At 43.0% G+C, this 14,708-nt stretch overlaps 1 protein-coding gene across 6 annotated transcripts in view; it reads left to right on the forward strand.

The window, feature by feature from the left end:
* The window catches only part of LOC117557151 (tyrosine-protein kinase Fyn), a 109,036-nt gene that overhangs the window by 45,142 nt on the left and 49,186 nt on the right, over positions 1-14,708 (forward strand). For 5 of the 6 annotated variants that reach the window (XM_034232841.1, XM_034232840.1, XM_034232844.1 and 2 more), the window contains one exon: positions 8,936-9,192. In XM_034232841.1, coding sequence (XP_034088732.1) covers positions 8,946-9,192 — 247 coding nt within the window. In that variant the 5' untranslated portion in view covers positions 8,936-8,945. Of the gene's footprint in view, positions 1-3,277; positions 3,301-8,935; positions 9,193-14,708 lie in introns of those variants that run through there. The other variant, XM_034232843.1, reaches the window with a different exon arrangement.

Consider the following 14,708-nt stretch of genomic DNA (forward strand, 5'->3'; position numbering starts at 1 on the left):
GACAGATGAAGGATGTGTCAGGATGTAGAACTCTTGTGTGAACATTGGATAAAGCCAGGTTCATATTCTTGTTTCATGTTGTTGACATATTAGAGTCAAAGGTTTGCACAGAGCGAAATATCTTTGTGTTGCGCCATAAATCAGAAAATACTGCATTAAAAAAGCAATTTCCTGCATTTTTCTACTGATAGTGTGATATAAATAATGTACAGGCTTTCAGATTGCTGTAGTTCACTAAACAGAGACATTAACGACATGTTTGGTGTTGAAAATGTCAGAAAAAGTGAACGAATGGGAGATAAATATCCCCAAATCTCAAAATTGTATTATATTTTGTGTGTGTTTGTGGTCCTCTTTCAGTTGAGACACTGTAGGTGAAGGATGCTTCAGGAAAAGACCAAACACTGGATGTCTTTCAGTCGCCAACATGTGTTTTCGAGACACTGATACTAACGGGGAAATCCTGCAGGATTCAAATGCCTCGTCTCTGTTCCCTTAAACTCATTTGGGAGTGATTACCCATCAGCCCCGGGGGTGCAGAGGAAAGGCAGCGTTACCCCCGGTCTGCACGTTGTTTCTCTTTCAGAAACACAGAGGACTGTTTGTATGATGCGATCACAGACACGCTGCAAACGGTGTGCGCCAAAAGTCCAGTCCAGTGTCTTTGTAGTGTCATTTTTATTTGTTGTAGTTTGGGAAGATTGAAAATCGGTAGGGAAAGCCAGCTAAGTCGGTAGGCGGTAGAAACATGTCAAAAGCGGTAGACTACCGCCCAAATCGGTAGGGTTGGCAGGTATGCATAAATGGTGACCAAACCGTTTGAGACCCACAGAAAACTTAGACTAAGTTAACTATCTAAACACTCAGAGAGTCCTTTACCTCACCTGAGCTGTAGTTATTTATCTCTCAGTCTGACAGCAGAGGACTCTCCTCCACCTTGTTGTTGAAACAGCTCCTTATATCCGTTAGCGCAGCTAGCTAGCACCAGATGCTAACAACAACAATACACGTAACCGGTGCGCGCGCTTTCTCTCTCTCGCTTGCTCGCGCCACACTAACACACACCCTCCCAAGCTTGAATGACACAGAGACCAATCGAGGGCATTAGTGTATGACCTGTATGAAAGTGGCCATATCGGCAGGCCACATCATGTAGACAGCCAGTCACCCTCTGTGAGGCAGAGTCAGACCCACATTTGCGCAGCGTTGCGTTCACAATACATACGTATAAAACAAATCCTCAGGCCACTTAACAGGCCAGGCCATCGGGAAACCTCCCGGTCCTCCCGATGGCCAGTCCGGGCCTGCTGCTAGTAACAAATCTGAGTACTTCTCCCATCGCTGGGGTACTTCACTTCCCAAACACTCTAACTTCCTGCTGGGCTTTGTCATTATATCTTGTTTAACAATTTACTGCCTGAAGGTTGTCAAGCGGTTCAGAGCTGTTAAATGGTGCCGGCACCATTGCTCAGAAGAGAGCACTTTTGATGTTGCAACAGCTTCCTCTGCCTGAGGCGGTGTGGCTGGTCAATAACCGTTTCCATCAGCGCTCCACATGTTTGAGGTTAAGATGTGACGTGGTTTTGATTATAATGGTGGAGAGAGGATGGGGCAGGATAGAGAGCTGTAGGCCAACCTCGGGACCCCAGGGATTAAACCAGCAGCTTAATGAGCCGCCCGCAGGAATTAGTGCTGCTTTAACCTTAGTGTTGTGACTGCTATGGGGGGGGGGTTGATTTACAGAGACTGGAGGTAGAGGAGGAGCAGCCGCTTCTACCTCTTCCTGTGTCAGACATGTAGGTTTCAGTTGAATAGTCCTTTTTCCCTCAGGAAGGTTCCTAACAGAGTGAAATTACCCTGAAGTCACTAAGTGGCAGAGGTGTCGACTGAAGTCACATGACTTGGACTCTAGTCAGACTCGAGTCACCAATTTGATGACTTTGGACTCGACTTGACACAATCACAAAACATATGCGACTCGACTTGGACTTGAACACCAATGACTCAGGACTTGACATCTGACTTGAGGTGACTTGATAATTTAATTCAGGGGTCTCCAACACGCTGATCGCGAGATGCCGCTAGAAGAGCAGACTCCCGTCAGGGAGAGCAGAATCTTCAGCCGCTCCAACTCTTGCTCCATGCAGGCAGGGGCGGGACTTTATTTTGCTGAGCCACCATGCGGCCAATCATATGCGAGGACACACTAGGATCATACCATTATGTAAAAGAAGGGTGTGGGGCAGACGCTCGTGGTACAGGCCAGCTACACAGAGCGACGGGGAGACGGATTTAAATGCAAGCGCGTCAGAAAAAGTCAAGAAATTAGCGAAAACCGAAAAAATAAGCAGCATCTGGCTGCATTTCAATGATATTGGAGAAAGCAAAGCTGAGTGCAGGATTTGTCAAATGAAAATAACCTTCAGAGCAGGGTTTTTTTTTGATAACCATTGTGGGTCCCTTATAACATGTTGTACACAGTGGAAATAAATATTCTGGTCACCTTAACATCAGGGATCTTATCCATTAAACTCCTTCTGAATCAAACCGTCATGGTAGTATTACCTTACTGATCCCTCTTAAAATAGAAAACAACTACTTTACCAGCAGAGAGAAAAATGGGTTATTAAATTATTAATGTGACTAATAAAGAGCAGTTTGATAATTAAGTATTATTCTGTTGATCGATGTCATTACATTTGGTGAAAAGCACACAATGACTTGTTTATGACTCGTTTTGTCAAAGTTTAGGACTTGGACTTGACTTGAACTTGCCCATCCTGACTTGAGACTTGACTTGGACTTGAGCGCAAAGACTTGAGACTTGGCTCGGACTTGAGCGCAAAGACTTGAGACTTGAGTCAGACTTGCAAAACAATGACTTGGTCCCACCTCTGCTAAGTGGCAGCCATGATAGAGCTTAAAGAGTTTAAATTTTCTAGAACGATACATTTGACAATTTTAAGCTTGGCCTACCATTTTATTGGAGCAATGAGGAACAGGTGGGGCTTGAAAAGGGCCACCTGTTCAAAGTGGGGAATGACAGAAAAAGTTTGAGAACCACTGCTGTAAAGCCTCCTGCCTCTCAGACTTGATCATGAAAAAGACAGATTTCAGGTGACACGCCTGATGTAATATCTCCCTGTTGCATCTCCTTGGTTTGGGTTGAGGTTACAGCACAACACAGCAGATGGGCTCCATCGAGATATACCAAGAAAAATGATGCTGATGCAGCAGTAATGGCATTCTGGCATAATGAGAGTACTCACAAAATCCGTCTGAAATCAGTCATTTCAAACAGTAAGTACTGGTATGAAGTGACAGATTAGATTGCAGTGCCGTTCTGTTCTCTTCTGCTGTTTGTGCTTTAGATGCTCTGCGTGAGAGCCTCTGTGCCACATCCTGCTTCCTGTGTTTTCTTCATGTTTCAAACGTTTCTATACATTCAGAACTGAGTCATGGTGTGATGTTACATGTGTGCGTAAATGTGAGTAAAGTCTTGAAATTAAGAGTTTGTTAAATCCATGGCAGAACAGAGAGCTGTTGAATGTGCTGTGGATGTCTACAGCCAAGTCACCGTTTTTACTATTCACCCTTTCACTTTCTCATGTCTACTTTGTGTGCCTGACTATGGTCATGTTTCTCCTTAAAACTACTTCTTAGCGGATGTTAGAATCTGAATTTGGCTAGTTCTTGTACAGCTGCTTAGCTGTGACCGTTGACTTCTTTTGTTGAGTTTAAACAGGGTTTTGTAGAAAAACATGATAATATTTTAAAGTAAGGTATAAGATGAATTAGTTTCACAAGTAGTACTGAAAACCTGATGTTGTATAAGCAGTAAAATTGAAATATTAAAGCATTATAGCATTAAAGATTGAAGACAATAGAGAGGCAAAGTCCCTCTCCTTCCGGGGGAGCTCCATGAGACCTTATTTCGGAAAAATTATGTATTGAAGTCAATGGCGAGAGAAAGATTATCTTTCGATCCCGTTTGAATTGTGCCACAAATTACACATATGATGTTTGTCAATTTAAAAGATAATTTTGCAAATAAAAAAAATTAAAATGTGTCGTAAAACTGAAGTAACACATTTGTTTGTGTGAAACGCTCAAAGAACTACTTCTCTGGTCTCGTACAACAACACACGTCACCAAAATGGCCGTCACTACTGTCTTGTCAACAAAAGGATTGCCTACCCTCACTATCACCACAATGAAACACGTCCAGAAGAATGTCATGCAAAGCTGCCTGCTTGCCTTCCTTTGATTCTCTCTGAATTGCCTGATCTTTTTTATGTTCAATGTCAACTATTTGTGCAGATAGTATGAAGTAGAAAAGATCGCCGATGTTAATGTAGCGTTAATGTAGCGTTAGCATTTCTCCACCGGGGGCATCCGGGCTTAAACGGTGTATTATAGAATGATCACACCGGTGACAGTACTCTTCAAAGGGTTCACGAAATATGACTACTACTCTTACTGTTTAACATTTTGGGTTACTTGATGATACTTCATGTTAAGGCTAATAAAAATGACACGGCTGTAATGCTAACTAACGTGCTAGCTACTAGCTATGTAGCTAACTTGATCCAGCCACTCCTGGTCCTTTCATCAGACGGGAAGCGAAAGAACGAGCAAGACCCATTTCTGGTATGATAACAACCTGGTACTAAGCACACAGGCATCTTGTAAAAGTTATCTTATCTTAGCTATGGAGGAAAACAATTATGACATCACTTATGCGACTCAGGGATTTGTAGTCTTTCTAGTTGCGTATTTTTCATAGTCTTATATTTCAACAGTTTTATGACAAACTGTGACTTTTTTGACATGGAAATGATTTTTTAAGATTGACAAACATCATATGTGTAATTCGTGGCACAATTCAAACGGGATCGAAAGATACGTTTTCTCTCTCCATTGACTTCAATACATAAAATAAGGTCCCATGGACCGGAAGTAGATGGGCGGGACTTCGCCTCTCTATAGCTTTAAATGTCTGAATGGCTCTGAGCCGAGTGATCGGTGAAAGCTTTGTCCTGAAACATTCTAGGGCTGCTGTCTGGTTGTTCTATTCCTTTTGTTTCATGTGGGCTGAATAGAGGAGTGAAACATATATTTTTCTTTACCACGGTCTGAAATAAAAAAAAAAAAGAAGGGAAAGGAATCCCAATTTGTATGACACTATTTGAATAAATAACACTTGCAATATATGCAAAACGTGTGACCTACACACTTATCACTGTTACTGTATGGCATGAGTTATGGCAGTGGTTCTCAAACTTTTTCTGTCATTCCACACTTTGAACAGGTGGGCCTTTTCAAGCTCCTAAACTCCTTATGAAGTGGTGAGGTGCCGCTCCACATTGATTTTCTTCCCGACTGCAACGCTGTTGTGTGTGTGTGTGTGTGTGTTTCACATGTGTGTATGAAAGATTTTTACATATGTCTGTAAATTATTTTAGTTTCAGTTGTGTGTGTGTGTGAGCAGGCTCGGATTGGCCATCGGGAGATTCGGGACTTTTCCCGGTGGGCCACTGCCGTTGGTGGGCTGTTGCCTTCGGTGGGCTGCTAGCTCTGGCATAGGTGGGCCGTGGACTTTCACAGCGCCGCTGCGCCGGTACCGCAACTGCCGCCGCAAACACCGCTGTGAAAGTCCACAGCCATTGCGAGTCTCCGGTTGTAACAGTCCACTACCGCCCGCGAGTATATATATTTTTTAAATCTCCCGTTCATCGCGTCCATTCGCGACCAACCTATCACATCTCTGCGACCCACACTTTGAGATACACTGCTTTACAACAAGGACTGGGTATATTGATTTTTGAAGAAAAACACACATTTTTAAGTCAATAAAATCATTTTCAATTAATATTGGGAGTCAATTCGTTCGTTTATTTAGTATGTGCTTCTAACTAGTTGTTATAATGATAATAATTAAGGCTGATCAAGGACAGGTTCCTTGAACACAACACGAGCCTAACGTGTCATCACGTGGTATATGTCTCGCCTGACAGGGGTGCAGTTCTGCCGGAGAGCACCAGAACGCCGGTCCGGCACTTCAGAAATTGCAGTACCCATAAGGAGCCGTACACATGCCGCAGTTTTTGCGTGGCTGTGTCTTTAGTTGAAAGCCCAGTGGCATCTGTTCATCTGTCATACTGATCATACAGTCAATAACTTTGTTGTTATTAGCATCTGGTTAGCTAGGTATGCTAACGAATATAAGTGCTGCAGCCTCGTTTGACTCTAAAAGTTAATCTGTGAAGATGGAACACAGGACACAGGCCTCCTCGGCCTATTTATAGAATGACTGGTCGACTTGGCATACAGTAAGGCGCTGCATCAGCAAAACTGCTCACCTCTGGATAGAAGAACTGAGTGGTTATCAGAGCATCCGGGGCTGTGCCATCCTACTGTTGAATGGAAATAAACACCCTTACACCAAACGTACACGTGTCTGAGCCTTTGAACCACATCCTGTAAGTCATATCATGATGATGCAGAGATAGCTGTGGGCTCACTGCTGGGGGGGCTCATCTGCATGTTGCACCTTGTTCACATCTGCACATTTGCAGAACCCACAATCTGAAATCCACAGTTGGTAAAGCGTCTGTTCTTTGTCACTCAAGACCTCTAGTTTGTATCATAGGGTATTTCCTTAGCCTTGTAACGATAAACCTGAGGCCTTTGTACCCAACATATATCTCTAGCAGTATCAATGAAAGCATTAGCTTTGACATGCTCATCAATGTCTTTACTAATAACATGTGATTAGAATTCAGTGTTTGTTGAAGATCAATGTTAAATATTGGAGATCATTGGAAATTACAACAATGAATTCTAACAATGCTTCATTTCCTCCTGTTATCCTGATTCAGCATGGGAGCAGTCTCAGATGTGGATTTTATAAATAGAAAGGGTTTTTTAGTGTTAACTCTTTGAAGGAACTGATGTTTGAAGCTGCTCTTCAATGTAGGATTTTGTCTTTCTCTATCTCAGCATGTTCCCTCTTTTTCTTGTGAGGACAAGCACACTGAACTGTAAAGTTGTAAAATGTAAAGACAACACTCACATTTTTCATAAGCTGAAATCAAAGATCTAAGACTTTTTCTATGTACACAAGAAGAGGCCTATTTATCTCAAATATTGTTCACAAATGTGTCTAAGTCTGTGTTAGTGAGCCCTTCTCCTTTGCCGAGATAATCCATCCACCTCACAAGTGTGGCATATCAACATGCTGATTAGACAGCATGCTTATTGCACAGGCTTGTCACAATAAAAGGCCACTCTAAAATGTTCACTATTATCTTGAAAAATACATTTACTACTGTAGGAACAGAGTAGCTGCAACATGAGGTGATGGTGGTGAAGGAACGGCACAACAATGGGCCTCAGGATCTCCTCACGGTATCTCTGTGCATTAAAAATGCCATCAATAAAATGCTCCTGTTTTCGTTGTCCTTAACCTACGCCTGCCCATACCATAACCCCACCGCCATCATGGAACACATGATTCACAACGTTGACATCAGAAAACTCCTCACATGACGCCATACAAGCCGATCTGCCCTGTACAGAGAAAACCGGGATTCAACCGTGCAAAGGATACTTCTCCAAAGTGCCAGACCCCATCGAAGGTGAGCATTTGCCCACAAGTTGGTTACCACGACGAACTGCAGTCAGGTCAAGACCCCGGTGAGGACAACGAGCTTGCAGATGGGCTCCCCCTGAAACGCTTTTTGACAGTTTGTGCAGAAATTATTTGGGTATGCAAACCGATATTTGCCTCAGCTGTCCGAGTGGCTGGTCTCAGACGATCTCGCAGGTGAACATGCTGGATGTGGAGGTCCTGGGCTGGTGTGGTTACACGTGGTCTGCGGTTGTGAGGCCGGTTGGATGTACTGCCAAATTCTCTGAAACACCTTTGGAGATGGCTTATGGTAAATAAATGAACATTCAATTCACGGGCAACAGCTCTGGTGGACATTCCTGCTGTCAGCATGCCAATTGCACGCTGCCTCACAACCTGCAACATCTGTGGCATTGTGCTGTGTGATAAAACTGAACATTTTAGAGTGGCCTTTTTTTTGTGGCCAGCCTGTGAAATAAGCATGCTGTCTAATCAGCATGTTGATATGCCACACCTCTGAGGTGGATGGATTATCTCGGCAAAGGAGAAGGGCTCACTAACACAGACTTAGACAAATTTGTGAACAATATTTGAGAGAAATGGGCCTCTTGTGTACATAGAAAAGGTCTTAGATCTTTGATAGTTCATGAAAGAAAAGTGTTGCCTTTATATTTTTGTGTCAAACTCTCCGTGCACGTTGTCTACAAAGGGACTTTGGAGGTGTTTCCCATGTTTTGTGCTCATTTGCTATTTTGTTCCAAGACCCAGGGTACGCCCAGTGCTTGAATTGGAATAAAAAAGGTGCCAGTAGGCCTACTCTAAATCAGCAACTGTTTCAAGTCAATTTATTTATACAGCCCAAAAACAAGTATTTGGCTCAAAGTCATAGTATATCATATAATGCTGGTGGGTTTGTCTCTTTACTGTATAATATATATATTTTAGAAAGGCTCACTGTACTTAAACTAAATGACTCAGGGTGCATCTGAGATTAGAGCTGACGGATGCGAATGTCTGGCATGCCAGATTTGGCCCACGGGCCGCCAGTTGATGGTCACTGCCCTAGGCCGTCGTGTAGTTCAGTTGGTAGACCTGACGGCCATGTCCTGGGGCTGTGTCCGGCCCGGCACCATGTGCCGTCCCCTCTACCTTTCATGGCTGTCACTTGAATAATGGCACTGGGAGCCCCAGCAAATATACAAATGTTTAAATAAGTGTCAACCAGCTGCCTGTAGAACTCAGCAGTCTAATGCTATATATGCGTTTGAGCTCTTCCAAACACTATGGTTTTTCTTTCTACAGATTATAGAGAATGGGCTGTGTGCAATGCAAGGATAAGGAAGCAACCAAATTGACAGACGAGAGAGAAACCAGCCTCTCCCAGGGGGGGAGCTACCGCTATGGGGCTGACCCCACGCCGCAGCACTACCCCAGCTTCGGGGGCGCCGCCATCCCCAACTACAACAACTTCCACACCCCCGTCGGACAGGGGATGACTGTATTCGGGGGGGTCAGCACTTCCTCTCACACTGGAACCCTGAGGACTCGTGGAGGGAGCGGTAAGAGATGTGTGATGTTCAAAGTTAGGACAGTTGGAAGATATGTTTTAATGTCCATCTGAAATAGTTTGGTCATTCTTTTTACACACAAAGATAATGAAATGTTTTTAATGTATATTTTATAGTTTGTTATTATCATAAGAAGGCTGCTCTATGTGTCAGCTGTCTGTTATTCATGATGTCCCCCCTAGGGAAGGAGAGACAAAGCTGCTCATGGGCACACAGCATGTTAGCAGGGATTTTAAAGAGACGGACCACAGCGGACATGTGGGAACATTGTGTGTGATGTACTGTGTCTGATAGGACAACACTTTGCTTTGAGCACCAGGAAAAGCGCTATATAAATAACATGTATAATTATTATTATTATTATTATTAATGTTGGATGCATTTTTGACTGATAAACAACTTGATTAGGTTTAGGAGAGGACTGGGTGTAGGTGACTGCTCTCCTCTAAACTTGGATTACACCTCATTTGCAAAATACTACACAGAAATGATAAATAGAAATGTAAAAGTGGTCCATAATACCTTCTCATACGCGTTAAGCTTCACACCTGAGACCAGCAAGTCCAAGCCTAACAAGGCACAAGTCCAGGGGCCTCATTTATAAAACTTTGCGTAGGATTCACGTTTAAAGATGGCGTACGTAGGACAAAGAAAGTGCTTACTCACAAAAATATTCTGATTTATAAAACACTGCGCAGTGCGCACGCATTTATTTATTTTTCCAAGGTATGTTACTGTGTGCACTCAGGAGAGAGAGAGAGAGAGAGAGAGAGAGAGAGAGAGAGAGAGAGAGAGAGAGAGAGAGAGAGAGAGAGAGAGAGAGAGAGAGAGAGAGAGAGAGAGAGAGAGAGACGGGGGTTGTAGTTAGCATCTGGTCCTAGCTCGGAGCTAACGGAGATTAGAAGCTGTTTCAACAATAAGGAGAGGGAGAGCTCTCTAAGTTATCTCAGTGGGTCTCAAACGGTTTGGTCCTCTTTGTAAACAAATATTTCCATCTATTTAATATAGTTGTTCAAAATAAGTTAAGAAATAATTCCAATGTCCAGTAAAATGTATGTATCCATACATCTCTTCATTTGTGCACCAGATTGATGCCTTTAACTTCAATTTAAAGAAACAAATCTTCCCAGGGGTGCATGCCCCGAACCTCTGCCCTAGAGGATGTGAGGTCATCACAGATAAAACAGGCTCAAATGGAGAGGATACTAGATAAGTTTCCGCACTCATTATATACACTACACATTTTTCTTGGATTTTTTAACAGCATAGTCCCTATATATATTTGTAGAAAGGCAGGAAATGGAATTAAATTGAGAAAATGTTTCATTGCGGAGGACCCCCTGTTTTGTGTCCCCCCCACTTCTCAAACCAAAGTTACACCCTTGCACACACACACACACACACACACACACACACACACACACACACACACACACACACACACACACACACACACACACACACACACACACACACACACACACACACACACACACACACACACCGCTCCTCTGCCCTGTGAGGAACGTCCGGCTGGCATCAGCGGGGCCTTTGTGAGCACTGATCATTGTTGATGTAGGGAATATTGCTACTCAGGATATCCTTTATCTGTGGCTGAGATTGTGTGGATTCTTTTCTCTGCTCCATAATCCAAATCCACTCTGTGGCAGAGGAGCAGAACGAGCTTTGGCTTTTTAATGTTCTCCTGGTGGGGAAAAAAAGCACCCTTCTCTCTCAACCTCTGCTATAAGACAGCTGATATTACTAACTACCCCCCCCCCCCCCCATACAGACAGTGCAGCATGCATCTTGTTGATCATTATTGGATCATTTGCTGATGTCCTTTCCCCAAATGGAAAGGCACAGCCAGTGTTATGACTTTATGTAAGTAACTGAAAGGATCTCTGCAGACACTGAACATAATGCTGCTCCAAAAACAAGTCAAAATAATAAAAACCAGGTGATTCCGCTTGTAGTAAGTTAACAAATCTGTCAACCGAACAAGTGAACATTTCTTGAAATGAGATGGGGATATTTGGAGAAATCAGATCTTGTAAATAGTCTGGAAACTTATTTTGAGCTATATTTAGCAGAATCAGGAAATGTTGTGTTACAGAATGAACCAGACATGTTCATACGTTCTCTGTTTTCTGATGTTAGTTGTTGATTCTCCAATAACAATGTGAAAAAACTTGTTTCATCTGAGATCCAACTCAAAATAAGATGCTTTCAAGAGTCTTTGACTTAATAAGATACTTGAGATGCATTTTCTAAAACCAAGACCCTCACTGCTTGCTACTTCTTAGGTTATTAGATGTTATATCAAGTTTAAAGAGGAATATACTTGGCAAGATATCAAGTTTTTGTAGTGCACAAGATGAATCAATCATCAGTTTATACCTGACACCCATATATATATATATATATATATATATATATATATATACCTGATGGAGCTTTGAAACACAGCTGTGATGCATTCAGGGTCTTGTTGTCTTGTTGTGAAGTTTAATTGTCACATGAACAGCAGGTCCTCTATCTGCAGTCAGATCAGCACAAGCCTCACAAACCCTCCTTACATCAGCACGGTTTCCAGGAATGCCTCAGTCTGCTGAGAGCGTCTGATAAATGTGATCAAGAGAGTTGAAGTGCTTTGAAGAAGTTCCAGAAACGCAGTCACCTCAGACCTGAGTAAACTGAGCCTTTATTATCATCTCCATACCCAGGAGACAAATCAAACGAACACAGCGACCCTGGCACATCCAAACCTCCTCAAGGATCATTCCAGTTTATTACATTTTCCACAACTTAAAGGCAGTGCTTGAATTGGAATGAAAAAGGTGCCAGTACTCTAAAATCAGCAACTTTTTCAAGTCAATTTTATATATACAGCCCACAAACAAGAATTTGGCTACTATAATGCTGGTGGGTTTGTCTCTTTATTACTGTATATTTTAGAAAGGTTCACTGTACTTAACATTTTTTATGATAGGCAGCGGATATGGCTAAAGCTCAGTAAGGTCAATATTAACTGAAAATATAGCAATCAAAGTCTAGATCTTCTGCTGAAGACACATGAAGCAGAGACCTTTCAGGTGAGAGCCCCTCTGGTGGTGTTCAACATTAATGACAAGGAAACAAAGCTCTGGTCAGAAGCATTTTTTATAAAAAAAGCTTTAACAAAATTAAGTATTTCTGTACATTTTGAATGCAATCTAACTTTCCAACTCAGAAAACGAAAAAACGAAAAAGTGCCAAAAGTCTTCTCACATGGCTGAGCTGCTTTGCAATATACTTCACCACTGAAGAATACAAATATGTATAAAGTAAACTATGATGCAATCTAACTTTCCAACTCAGAAAAATGATAAAGAGCATGAACAAAGAACATGTAAAAACAAATGCAAAATTTGCACAATCTAAAATGAGAAACTGTAACTGCAAGTAACAAAGTCTGAGCCATGGTAAAGAGTTACATTGAACACCAAGCTGATCAGATAACTCCCTGGTTGGTCTGAAGTCCTTCTATCTCCAGGATCTGTACAAATCGGCACATTATGCCAAAAGTCTTCTCACTGGGTGAGCTGCTTTGCAATATACTTCACATTGTTAGAAAAGGCTCCAGAAGGCCTTGGGGACATCAGTATCAGGGGCTGGAGCTGGACAGGCTCTTTCATCAGCACTTCTCCTTCCCTTTGCCAGCCAGGACCTCACATACTGTTCCGGATTGAACTGTCCTAGTGATGGTCCATTACATTTAATGAAAACCAGGCTGGACAGTCGGCTGACAGAGAGAGCATTCCTTTTTGCAGTAAGGATATCGTTCATGCAGCTGAATGCCCGCTCACACTCACTAGTGGAGACAGCGATGGTTCGGACTGCTTTCAGTAGAGGCTCCATGGCAGCAGGTGTACGGGATGCCCTGGTTTCCTTGTATTCGCGAAAGCCCTGAACAGTCTCTTTTCTGTCCACTTTCAGCACTTCGCACAAACGTAGCACCTCTACGTCCCCATACTGTACGTCTAACTCCTCTTCAGGCCAACTTCCAGGATGGATAACTTTCATGTCCTGGATTAGCTGATTGTCCCGGGCCTCCCGGCCATGTAATGGGATTTATCTTGTGAGAGGACATGAGAGGAGGTTGTGGAAGTCATTCTGTGTCTCAGATTCTCTACCATACTGCGGAAAAACTGACCTGCATGAATCTGTACAAGCCTGCCATTCTCACGAAGGGCAACACCCTTGAAGGACTTCTCAGCTAGAGCTGTATGAAGTGTAGTCATGTGTGGGCCAGGCATGGTGACCATGGATTCAAAAACTCGTATTTCTCGAGTTAAGAGCCTATCTGCTGTAGGCAGTGTCATCTCTCTTTTTTGGAGTTGCCGAGAGAGGTCGCTGAGCTCTGTGAGCGCATCGTACATCAGTCCCAGATTGCTGACAAACGTTGCAGATGTGAGCACATCATCCAGGCCCTTGTACTTTGCTCTGTCTCTGGAATCCCTGCTCGTGTCGTTTGCAGCATTTGTGAAGTGATCATGAAGCACTCGGTAGTTTTCCCAGACTGCTCTGACGCTCCTTTCACTTGAAGCCACCCAGCGGATGGACAAAACACGCCCTATCACCAGGAGACGCTGTCCGACTGCTTGCGCACACTGCGCTAACTGCCTCTGATTTTTGGGGGAGGCATGGAACAAGGAATAGAGTTTGTCAAAAAAGATCTGGAAATGATTGAGCCCTGAGACCTCCTTGACCACATCCCCAACTGCCAGCTCTAGATGATGATTGGAGCAGTGCCACACAAACAGGCTTGGGAATTTACTACACAACTGGGTAGCAACGCCTGTTCTCTTCCCTAGCATGACTGAAGCCCCATCACATGCAAAAGAAACGAAACACTGACCTAAAAAGTCCTCGTTAAAATCTCTTCCAAGACACTCCATTAACGCCTTTGTGATGTCATCAGCCGTTGTTCCATCCAACTCGATCAGCTCCCAAAAAAACGTTTCGGGCTCAGCATCAGCTAATGCTGAGCGTAGACACACAACAAGCACCGTTTTACCACTAATAGTGGTAGATTCATCGACCAAAACACAGAGTTTTCTTTGGTTTTCTGTAATGTCTTTTGCCATTTTTTTCTTCAGCTCATGAGCTATGTGGTCGATGATTTCGCCACAGGTTTTATTGGAGTGCAAAACCCTGCCCACGTTCAGCCCATTCAGTTTCTGTACATTCAAATCAATTGGCATGTCTGTGAATGGCCGGCTATGTTTGCCAATTTTATATGCCGTTCGAAAAACTCTGATAGTGGTGTCTAATTCAGATTTATGCATAGACTGCACTTGATGTTGAATAGTTTCACGTGAAGCAGATGTAAGGATGTCAGCAGCTTTTACATGGGCTTGTGATTCTTTATGTTCTTTGATTTTTTTTCTCAGGCTAGCTTGTTGTTTGCCCTTGTCAACACCGAAATGAGACACTGCACACTCACCCCATTCAGTTGACAGTTT

The sequence above is a fragment of the Gymnodraco acuticeps genome, unplaced genomic scaffold (assembly GCF_902827175.1).
Source record: "Gymnodraco acuticeps unplaced genomic scaffold, fGymAcu1.1, whole genome shotgun sequence".
Classification (NCBI taxonomy): Eukaryota; Metazoa; Chordata; class Actinopteri; order Perciformes; family Bathydraconidae; genus Gymnodraco; species Gymnodraco acuticeps.